At 37.3% G+C, this 10571-nt stretch overlaps 1 protein-coding gene across 1 annotated transcript; it reads left to right on the top strand.

The window, feature by feature from the left end:
- Window positions 1-1187: 1187 nt before the first annotated feature.
- On the top strand, window positions 1188-5676 carry SNX20 (sorting nexin 20). Its single transcript, XM_053449579.1, has 4 exons — window positions 1188-1277; window positions 2414-2586; window positions 3439-3581; window positions 4952-5676. The coding sequence occupies exons 2-4, from the start codon at window positions 2460-2462 to the stop codon at window positions 5618-5620; spliced, it is 939 nt and encodes a 312-aa protein (XP_053305554.1). The 5' UTR covers window positions 1188-1277; window positions 2414-2459; the 3' UTR covers window positions 5621-5676.
- Window positions 5677-10571: the final 4895 nt, after the last annotated feature.

The raw sequence follows: 10571 nt of genomic DNA, 5'->3' as shown, positions 1-10571 counted from the left end.
GCCCACAAGCATAGCACATTGGGTATTATAGGATATTTGTCAAATAAATACAGCTAGCATATGTCCCGGCCATGAAGCCTCTAACTGGACCAATATTTCCTCTAGTGGTGAAAAAGCAGAATGCAGTAAAAACATGGCAAAACAAGGACAGATTCGGTAATTCCAAACACTTATAATTGATTGCATAATATAGTTGTGATTAACAATTTGGCCTTTTTCCTAAAGCCTAAGCTTTGGTTGCTGTGGAATATATAGTCCAAGTTATAGAATGATATTCAAGAACCTTTCTATTGCAGGGGAATCTTGTCGAGGCTGGCCCTTCATAATGCATACTTATACAAAGGGAGTTAAAATGCAGGGTTTTGTAACCTCTTATTGGACTTGCTCATGCCGTTTATTGGCATTCTTATTGCTAAATAACCATGCCTGTGTCCTTACCAGGCATTATTTAACATAGGTTTCCATCCATGTCCATGAGGTGAGCCTCTTAGTAAAAGCCCCATTCCAGCTCCTATGGACAGAGAGTCAAATAGCTATAGCCCTTCATTAAGCCCTACTGTAATGGTTGTGTCTAGCCATGTTTCTTATAGTATCCCAACAGAAATAACTGACCCATTTCCTGTTATGATATACATGCACACAGGTAACATGTGTGAAGCAGCAACGTGCAACTCTGAGGGACCTCAGTGATGCTACAAATTCATTACAAATAACCACTGGGGACTATTTTTGCTGTGATGTTGAATAATGACAGTGTTTACTGACATAATTGCATATGAAATCTACATTTTAGATCATCAGATAACCATTGCATCTAGGTAGTGTTCTAGGCATCCGGTTACACATTCTGACATTCGCAGATTGTAAACTCAGATGAGCAGGTCCCTCCAAGTCCAAATTGTTTTAAGTTAATTGTTAAGCCCTGCTTTTACGCTGTACTGCGCAGGGAACTAATAAATACAGAAAGTAATTACATACAGGTAAAAGAAATGGTGTATGGCATCGACTAGAGTTGCTTATGGCTGTGCCACTGCACTTTTAGAATGTTTTACATCTCAATAAAAAAGGCTTCTAACAAACAAGGGGGTTTTTACAGGCTGAGTGCAATTCTAAAATGCAACACCCACATGCAAATAAAACACATTGGCTACTTCCTCATTTTCTCAGACAAATCTGCTGCGGGAAAGAAAAGTGAGAAGGCCCTGTTTGTAGTTACTCGGATGTCACAGCTGAGCTGCGAAGATATGAACAATGCAGTAATACACGTCTAGTCACAGGTTGGTTTAATGTTTAGTTTGGTTACTTTTTCTTCAAGAAGCCAGTTGTTTCCCCTGTAACAAAGAACAGTGTTTTGTTCATCATGAGTTTTAGGATTAGAAACAAAGAAGCTGAATTTGACAGTATATATAAGAACCATTCGGTCCATGTAGTCTGCCCATGTTTTACTGACTGACCTTAATCAGTCCTTGGTTATATCCTAGATAAAGAATCCTTATGTTTATCAGACATGTTTACATTACCTCTGCTACATCTAATGGGAGGCTAAGCCATTTATCTACCACCTATCTACTTTACATTTAAGCCCTTCAGTTTCATATGTAGACCTCCTGTACTTTGTTAAATGGCTTTGAGTATGTGTGTTCCAATCACATCTCCTCTCTTCTTTCCTCAAAGCTGTACATAAAATCCCTTAGTCTTATGATTTTTTTAATCTGCAAACCCTTTACAATTCTAGTAACCCTCCTCTGAACTCCCTCCAATATCCTTTTGGAGATGATCTCTAGAACTGTACCCAATACTCTAGGGAAGGTTGGACCAGAGATCTGTAAAGTGGCCGACCCCCCCACCACACACACACACCCAACACCACAGAAGATGTTACTAGAAAGTTGTCTACACTACATCAGTTTATGTAGATACTTTTGTTTAATTAGGGGCTGAAAGTCACATCCAATTTCTTATTTTATCCCTTTGGTGGGCTGTAGACCTAAAAGTTAGAACAATGCGCACAGAAACATGAGTGCTTATTCATTTAAATAATTAAAAACATTCTGAAATCGCCTAAGTGTTCTTAGCTACATAAGAAATAGCAATAGATCAGAAAGTGCACATAACATTACATACATTATTTAAGTTACATTTAATCATTTAAACGGATATGTCATACTAATAGCAAGCATACCTAAGTAAACTTAAGTCATGTTAAAGTGATAACTCCCATTCCCATTTTTTTGTCTTATAGTCTACATGTAGAATGTATGTTATGTTGTATATTTAGTAATGTGGAATACATTCTATACTTAGATACATTTTAACACCTGATATTCTATTTTATGTTGTGTTCATAATAGAGGTTAGGTCACCTTGGCCTTTGATTGCATTAACTTGTTACTGTATATTTGGTCATCAAAAGCACGGAAATTGATGAAACCAGAAGCCTTTTTGAGGCAAGTCAAACAATGGCAAGCAATTCAGTGACACAGGCAGAGCATTCTGAGACGATTAACTCCGATACCACCTTGGAGCAGACATCTTCAGAATCCTGTGATACCACTGAAGAATCGTCAGAGGCGCAGAAGATACAAGGTATCATGCTCTACTCAGAACTATACTTTATAACCATTTCATTCCTTTGATTTGTAGTCTGATCATTTCTCAGTGAGACATCCTATACTCTGGGAAAATAAACTTGATAATTTTACATGAAACGTATGCAAGGTTCTTAACGGTAAGAGTAAAACTATTGAGTTTCATGACAAAGGAGGCAATCTTCAACTTTACAGCAGTAGTTCAGTACTGGAAGAGAAAATCATATTGCAGTGGCCAACCCAAGAAGCATGAACATTGTGGGACAAGAATGTTAGACTATTCAGGCCAAGTAGAAACAGGTTAATGCTCCATCTGGATGTGAGCCTCTATGAAGGTGGCCTATACCGTGTTCTAGTTTGTTTCCTTGCCCATCTTGGGCTTTCCTTTCCCAAGTAATGCACATGCAAGTAAACTACAATGAGGTAAATTATAAGTAAATAGCCATTTTAAAGTTCCATCACCAATTGTTTAAATCTGGGAGTTTTAGTGCTTCATCTGAGAGAACACAAACAGCAGTTATGCAATAGCCATCACCCTCACTATACAATAGGCTTTATGTATCATTAGAACTTGATCATTCTTAGGACTGGCACCATGCTTGGAGACTAGGCTAATTTTGTTTTGTCTTTAATGTAAGCCAGCTGTATAACTAACCATTAAACATTCTGTTATGTCCATGTCCTGACATGAACAGCTTATGAATGATTTGACTTCTTAACCAGTAGAAACCAATGACATCAAAGCAAGCTTACGTACAGTATTTTAGTTGAAAAGGTACAGGGTGGGGGATTATGCATTAGCCTTAATGCATTCCAAAATAAGATCTTTGTGGCTTTATTACCACTGCAGATTCCCTGTGTCACCACTACCTCATGACCACAAGAGAGCTTCAGTTATACTGGTTGAAGGAAAAACATAAGGGTAAACCAGTGAAACTTCTCTTTGAAATCCCGTCCACGCGCATAGCTGAGGATTTCCTATCAAAGTTTGTGGTAAGTCCGCTCAATCATATAAGCAAATGGCCAACAGCCTGCAAGACTAGTTTGCATGAAAGGATACTTTGTATAAACAGTAATCATGATATAATGAAGCGCTGCAGCTGCACAAGATAGCACACAACTAGGGAGAAAGATCTTTATTCATAAAAAAAGCCATTGGCTATTGATCTAAAAATGTATGCAAAAATAGAGGTAAATGATTTAGAAAGTTGAACTGGCTATTTTCCATAAACTAGAGTTCTTAGTTTCTGAAGCAAATGTAATTCTACTAAAAAACAGGGACAAATATACATGCTGTGTAAAACTCAGTTAAGTTGGCAAAAGGATAATGGGGGTTAGTTTACTTACAGCAAAGGGTCTATATTGGATGCCACACCAAAATGATTTTCATGGGATCAACTTAGTCTGAGGGGGGAGAGAAAAAAAAAAGAAAATTAAAAGCAATGCAAGACAAATTAAAAAGGGACAATTTAGCAGCCACATACTTCCATATGATGGCCGAGCAGTCTCTAATGTTATGCAGTGTACCTTTGTCAAATGTATTGGGGGGGGTTAATTCTGCAGATTTACCCTCATAGGGATATTCAAAATTACTTTCAAAATGTCTCTCCTTAGGTGAAAAACTTAATTTGAAAAAAATATACATTATGAATTAAGAGCCCTTCAAATATTACTTGAAACTATTTGGAGTAGGCAAGTAGCAGATGAAAAATTCAACCCACATCTTTCTAGATAAACACATTTGAGCAGGGCCATTGTCACCTTCTGTGTCCAGATTTTTATGTGAAGCTCTACTTATGTCCTGTTTATCTGACGTGTGGTGTTGGAGTTCTTAGAGCCATCAAACTTTCTTGGTGCAGATGATTACCCAAAGCTGAAACGGTCATCTTTTGCCAATGACTTTGGTGATTTACTACTACAGATGTAAAGGTCTTAATCATACGATTGCCTTATTATTGTGCACTCTGCTTTTCAAGACTGGGCCGTTTAAATCAGACTGAAAAATTTTCAAGTATTTTGTAAAAGCTTACAAGTAACAGATTTGTAAATATTTAAAAACACAAGAGTGAAAAGAAAGTGTATTAAAAGGGAAAGTTTGTACAGTTACATAACTAAATTGCTTTATAAAAAATACAAGTCTACAGAATGGTGTGTTCTCCCTTTTGTGCATTGCACATTAAATCATGTATTCAGAAAACCTGATAAACACTTGTGGAATTTTATATCTCAAAAAGCAAAGGTTATTTTTTGATATAGTAGGGAATTGAGCAAATAATTTGTTATTTTACCATTTTCAGTTATTTTCCATTTTGCTATCAGCCTGGGTCACCAAGAAAATGCTTTTTTAACAATTTTTGTTTCAGATGTACCAAATTGTCATCATTAAGACAGGCAGTTTTGATGAAAACAAAGTCTTTATTGAGAGGAGATACTCTGACTTTGAGAAGCTTCACCAGAACTTGTTGAAAGACTTCAAAGAAGAGATGGAAGATGTTTTGTTTCCAAAGAAAATTTTGAAGGGGAACCTCACCGAAGAGCTGATCAGTAAGAGGATGCTGGCCTTTAAGGACTACCTGGCAGAGCTGTATGCCATTGAATGTGTACAAAAATGCAAGAAATTCATTGACTTCTTTATTAACCCAGAAATAAAAGAAGCCTATAGCTGTCTCCGAGGAGGGCAATATGGGAAAGCAATGGAACTCTTTCAGCAGGTTGAGTGCCTGCAGGAGAAGTTAACTCAGCATCGTCTTATTTTAACGGTCCCAACACTCTGTGCACTGGTAGTGTGTTACAAAGATCTGGAAGACACAGAAAGAGCTTATGACTTAGGAATGAAGGCACTGGCACTTCTAGAAAGGCATCCACGACACAGATATTACAACCCATTACTGGATACACTGATTTCAATGGCATATAAGCTCGGTAAGGAGTTTGTGTCTTTACAAGAACAATTGGAGAAAGGCAAGGGACAGATAGATGGAACGAAGCTGGTTACTTTAAAGGAGCTAGTCGTACAAGAGTGTGTCACATAAAGGGGCACAGGGACAAATGTTTTGTTTCAATTGTCCTTCATTTTAACTTGTGGTTTTTAGGGTGAAATAATTTTGTATTGACACTTGTACAGCAGTCAAAATAATTCAGGTATAGAGTGGAACAATGAATATCAATTGACCTATAGAGACATTACAATAAGTTCATCTTTTGTCTGACCCGCAACAAAATTTTAAGGAAAAAATGGGCAGACTAGACAGGCTCAATGGTTCTTATCCTATGTTTACCTTACTCTGTCATAAGGTAGAGTGGTAACACAGACCTTGTACCAGTTTCTTAGCTCCTCCAAAGGACCACCACAGATGGATTTCATGCCATTACTGGCAGTAGGCTGCTTAGTGGATTCCTGTCCCTTGGTTGGTCAACAGTGCCTCTGTGTAAAGCAATCTATATAATTTTCCACTCTGTAGACTTAAGAAAAAAAAAGTTACACCATCTAATATATGGTGTTAATATACTCTGCCCCATTGACAATTGTCATCCTACAAAATGCCTCGATAGTTAAAGAGAAATTCTATTGATAACAGCAACGTTAGTTTAGGTAACTTAGTACTTAGATCAGATCAAATACAGATTTTAGTATGTATTTCTGAATGACACTCTTCCTTGAAAATATCTAGATTGCATAGTAGGAAGCTTTTCCCCCCATTGGTTTATTTGACAGTTAGCATGAGTTATACGTACATTTGTTAGAGAGGTAAAAAAAACATTTACATACAATATTTCTGTACTATATTTCAGGACAAATATATATATATATATATATATATATATATATATATATATATATATATATATATATATATATATATATATATATATATATATATATATATGCAGGAACCACTAGATGGGGCCAAAGTATTTATTTAAAAAACAGCAGTGGCGGCAGTGGAGACTGAGCTTAAAATTTTTGGTTTCATAAACTATGAATGGTAATATTGCCTGGTCATTTGTAAAAGAATTCCACACATGCTACAGAAAAAAAAAAGTTGGTTTTCTATGAAGGTGACAGATAAGCAAGTGGAAAAGTACAAAAGCAGAAGCCAAACAGCTGGTTCTCTCCTTACTAGAACCATGTTCAACACCATCAGCATTTACTTCCACCTAAGAAGAAATGGGATAGACTTAAAAACCATCAGTGCCTTCATTTGGCAAAACAAATAAATAAAAAAGCAGTAAAATACAATCAAATGTAGAATTCCCTGAAGGGTTGGGCATTGAACGGTACTAGTAATTATGTTTGAGTGCACCATTTAGTTATACAGGTGTTAAATTAAGCAGAGTAAGCAGAAGGACTTTTCTAAGAAAAGTCAGACACTAGATACGACAGTGGCCATGGCTGGGCCCCCAAGCTCTCTGCTCCTTACAGGAGTAATTAACATACTTAACAGACCTAGCTGTGCATGGAGTTGGAGCGATCTAACATGTGGATGCCCATGAAAGGGTGAAAACGTATTTGTTATTTTTGTTTTATAACATGAATAGCTTGTTGCATATCTAAATATTCAAAATATTTTCAATTGCATTATAAAATGGACAAAGTAGTTTTAATAAAAGCTGCAATTTAAAAGAAAGAAAAAGGGATTGTCTTATTTGGCCGATTACATGCCCATTATCAGATTGGACGTTTTTCCTTTTTTTCCCCCCTCACTGACGTTCAATTATCTAGTAAACTGGGAAGGAGAGCTTGGAAACATGCAGACACAATCCATGCGTGCCCATAACATTTGAAAGTTAAAAGCACGAACAAAGAAAGTCTCCTGGTGTGAGAAGACAAGATCCTGAATATAAAATGAACATAAAGAAATTGAACCTATAATGGACCTTAACTGCAATGTTGAAGCTATATTACCTAGTTGGCAAACCTTAATTTGTCTAAAACTATCATATTTGACCATTTAAATATTTAAACAAACATCTGACCCAACAATACAAAACTGCAGGTAAGAAGAGTGGTTGGTTATTGCCCTTGAGTCAAGAGGGAATAACTAGTCTACCTTGGAATAATGAGTCCCAAAAGCAAGTGGATAGTGATAATAGCTTTGAAAACAATTCCGGACCATGCACAGCTCGCTGTTTAATTTAACCATAAATTTAATTCTTGGCTTGTTTATATATCTTAATGTAAGGTAAACTGACAAATCCGAAAAAAAAGGGGGGCATAAATTACTTGGGTTACATATAATGTCCATAACAGAAGACAACTGTATATAACGAAGTTTGAAACTGTAAGAAGAATGTCAGAGTTAGGAATGGACTAAAAAAGAATGCAACTTTAAAGTGTTGTATGAGGATTATTTTTTTATTTTTTTTTTAAATCAAGAAACAAAATTGTGCGTCGTTAACAATTCTTTAATACATGAAATTCCAGCAAGTTTAAATCATGTTAGTTCTTTGAAACAGGCCACAGAAAAGTCTATCCCACTTTCGGAATCTTCATAGGGTTTTTAAGCATTCTTTCTACTTTTGCTATGATCAAAGCAGCTTCTCCCGGTTTGCTTGTTCCTCTGATAAGTGATAAAAGATGTCAGGGAAACTAATGAGAAATGCCTCTAGCTTCTTTCATGAACCCTGTAGAAGAAGAATCGCAAAGTACTATCAAACCTACCGCCTTCTGTGGGAAGAAAGAAAGAAAGACAAAGATATATATGTGTAGCGGAATCAGATTAGATCGATGACAGACCATCAGTGCAAAATGTTTCATACCATGACAGTGTGTGTATACAATTATATATAATATATATCTCTCTTCTTTAGCCTGGTGCAGTCTCCTCAAACTACAGTCCGTTTATAACATGTTAGAATCACAGGCAGCAGGTTCTACCAATCAAATGAATGATGGGCTGGTGGCTCATAGGGCAATATTCTCAAAAACAGATTGGTTGCTTGTGTATGTGGCATGAGGCTGAATACACACAACAGCACAAACAAGCCAGTGGCCACACATGTCTTTGGGTTACCACTGGCCTAGAAGTGCCAACACCAGCCCGACCCTATGCATCCTGAAACACTTTTTTGCTTGAAAAATGTCCGTGAACTTGTTTAAATTATGTGTTATTTATATTAGTTGAAATATTTTCATGTTTTAACACTTTAACGATGTGTTTTATGGAAGACTGTTGCAAAATATAAGGGTATTCAGCAGGCACTCATGAACCTCATCTAGGCTTTGTCCATATTGTAAGACCTTACGTATCTTGGGAGCCGAGGTCTGACAATGAGTGGATAACTGCCACTCTTCTCTGCTTTGTATTAGTTACAGTGGCTGTATTTAAGAAGAAATCAGTACAAGAATCTTGTACAATGTAGCAGTAGTGGCAAGAAAAAGGGAACACTTTGGAATGACCTGGACTTCTGCATTAATTGTTCATAAAATGCGATCTGATGTACATTTAAGTCTCAATCAAGTATAGACAATATTCTTAAGATAACATGCAAACAATGATAATCTTTCATGTCTATTGAATATGCCCAACAAGCGTTCACAGTGCTGGTGGAAAAGGTAAATGAAGCCTTTGATTTAATAACTGGTCGAAGCTCTTTTGGCAGCAATAACCTCAAACAAGTGCTTCTGATAGCTGCAGAGCCGACCTGCACAACATTGAGGAATTTGACCACTTTCTTACAGAACTGCTTAAGCTCAGCTATATTCCTAGGATGTCTGGCCTAAAACAGCTCTCAAGGTCATTTCACAGCAGCTCAAATGTGTTAAGCTCTGACTGCTCCGTTCCAAGTTTATTTTTTGAAACCATTATGTAGTATATTTACTTGGATCGTTTGAGTCATTCTCCTGCTGCATTACACAACTTCTAATTAGCTTCTGTGGTAGACACATCAGTTAGGCCCTCTGTTGTCGTCTCGGCTTCATTAATATGCATGGGGCAGGAGGTCAAGTGTTGTAGCTACGAGCAGATAGATTTTGCATACTCACTCAGCCAATGAAGAGTAGTCAAAAAATAAAATTCAAGCTCCATAGAAATTAGTCATATCATAAGACCGAATAGAAAGTAATGTTGCCTGACAACTTTTCTTCTGCTGACATTGCGTGCGATACCTTGATACACTTGGGAATTCATTGTCCCCTTGATGGCAAGCTGTCCAGGCCCTGAGGCAGTAAAGTATTTCTAAATTATAATACCGTATTTGCTCGATTATAAGACGACCCTGATTATAAGACGACCCCCCAAAATCTGAATATTAACTTAGGAAAAAAAGAAAAAGCCTGAATATAAGACGACCCTAAAGGAAAAAAGTTTTACCAGTAAATGTTAATTCATGTAAACTATTTTTTTTAATAAAAGCTATGATTGAGAAAAATATTTTTTTTTTGTTTTTATTTCTTGTATTTTCCAACCTGTCCCCCAGTTACGCACATCTGCCCCCAGGCTTGCCACACCAATATGGCACTGTGGCCCATGATATGCCTTTTAACCCTCTATATGCCACTGTGCCCCATGGTATGCCTTTTGACCCCCTATGTGCCACTCTGCCTCCAGAAATGCCTTATACCCCTATATCCCATTCTGGCATTTAGGGGGTTAAAATGCATATTATGGGGCAGAGTGGCATATAGGGAGGTATAAGGCATTCCAGGAGGCAGAGTGGCATTAAGGGAGTTAAAAGGCATTATATAGAGCACTCTGCCTCCAGAAATGCCTTATACCCCTATATGCCACTCTGGCATTTAGGGGGTTAAAAGGCATATTATGGGGCAGAGTGGCATATAGGGAGGTATAAGGCATTTCAGGAGGCAGAGTGCTCTATTAAATGCCCCCTTAACGCCACTCTGCCTCCTGAAATGCCTTATACCTCCCTATATGCCACTCTGCCCCATAATATGCCTTTTAACCCCCTAAGTGCCAGAGTGGCATATAGGGGTGTAAGGCATTCCAGAAATGACGCGCACACACGCACACACGCGCACACACG

This window comes from Spea bombifrons, chromosome 10, assembly GCF_027358695.1.
Source record: "Spea bombifrons isolate aSpeBom1 chromosome 10, aSpeBom1.2.pri, whole genome shotgun sequence".
NCBI classification, from domain to species: domain Eukaryota; kingdom Metazoa; phylum Chordata; class Amphibia; order Anura; family Pelobatidae; genus Spea; species Spea bombifrons.
This window is presented reverse-complemented; position numbering and strand designations above follow the sequence as displayed.

Bases quoted from the DNA above. Each gene is read 5' to 3' on its own strand.
- SNX20 (XM_053449579.1), top strand. From the start codon at position 2,460: ATGGCAAGCAATTCAGTGACACAGGCAGAGCATTCTGAGACGATTAAC. The intron at 2,587-3,438 runs GTATCATGCTCT...TTACCACTGCAG, and splicing joins AGAGGCGCAGAAGATACAAG to ATTCCCTGTGTCACCACTAC. The intron at 3,582-4,951 runs GTAAGTCCGCTC...TTTTTGTTTCAG, and splicing joins ATTTCCTATCAAAGTTTGTG to ATGTACCAAATTGTCATCAT.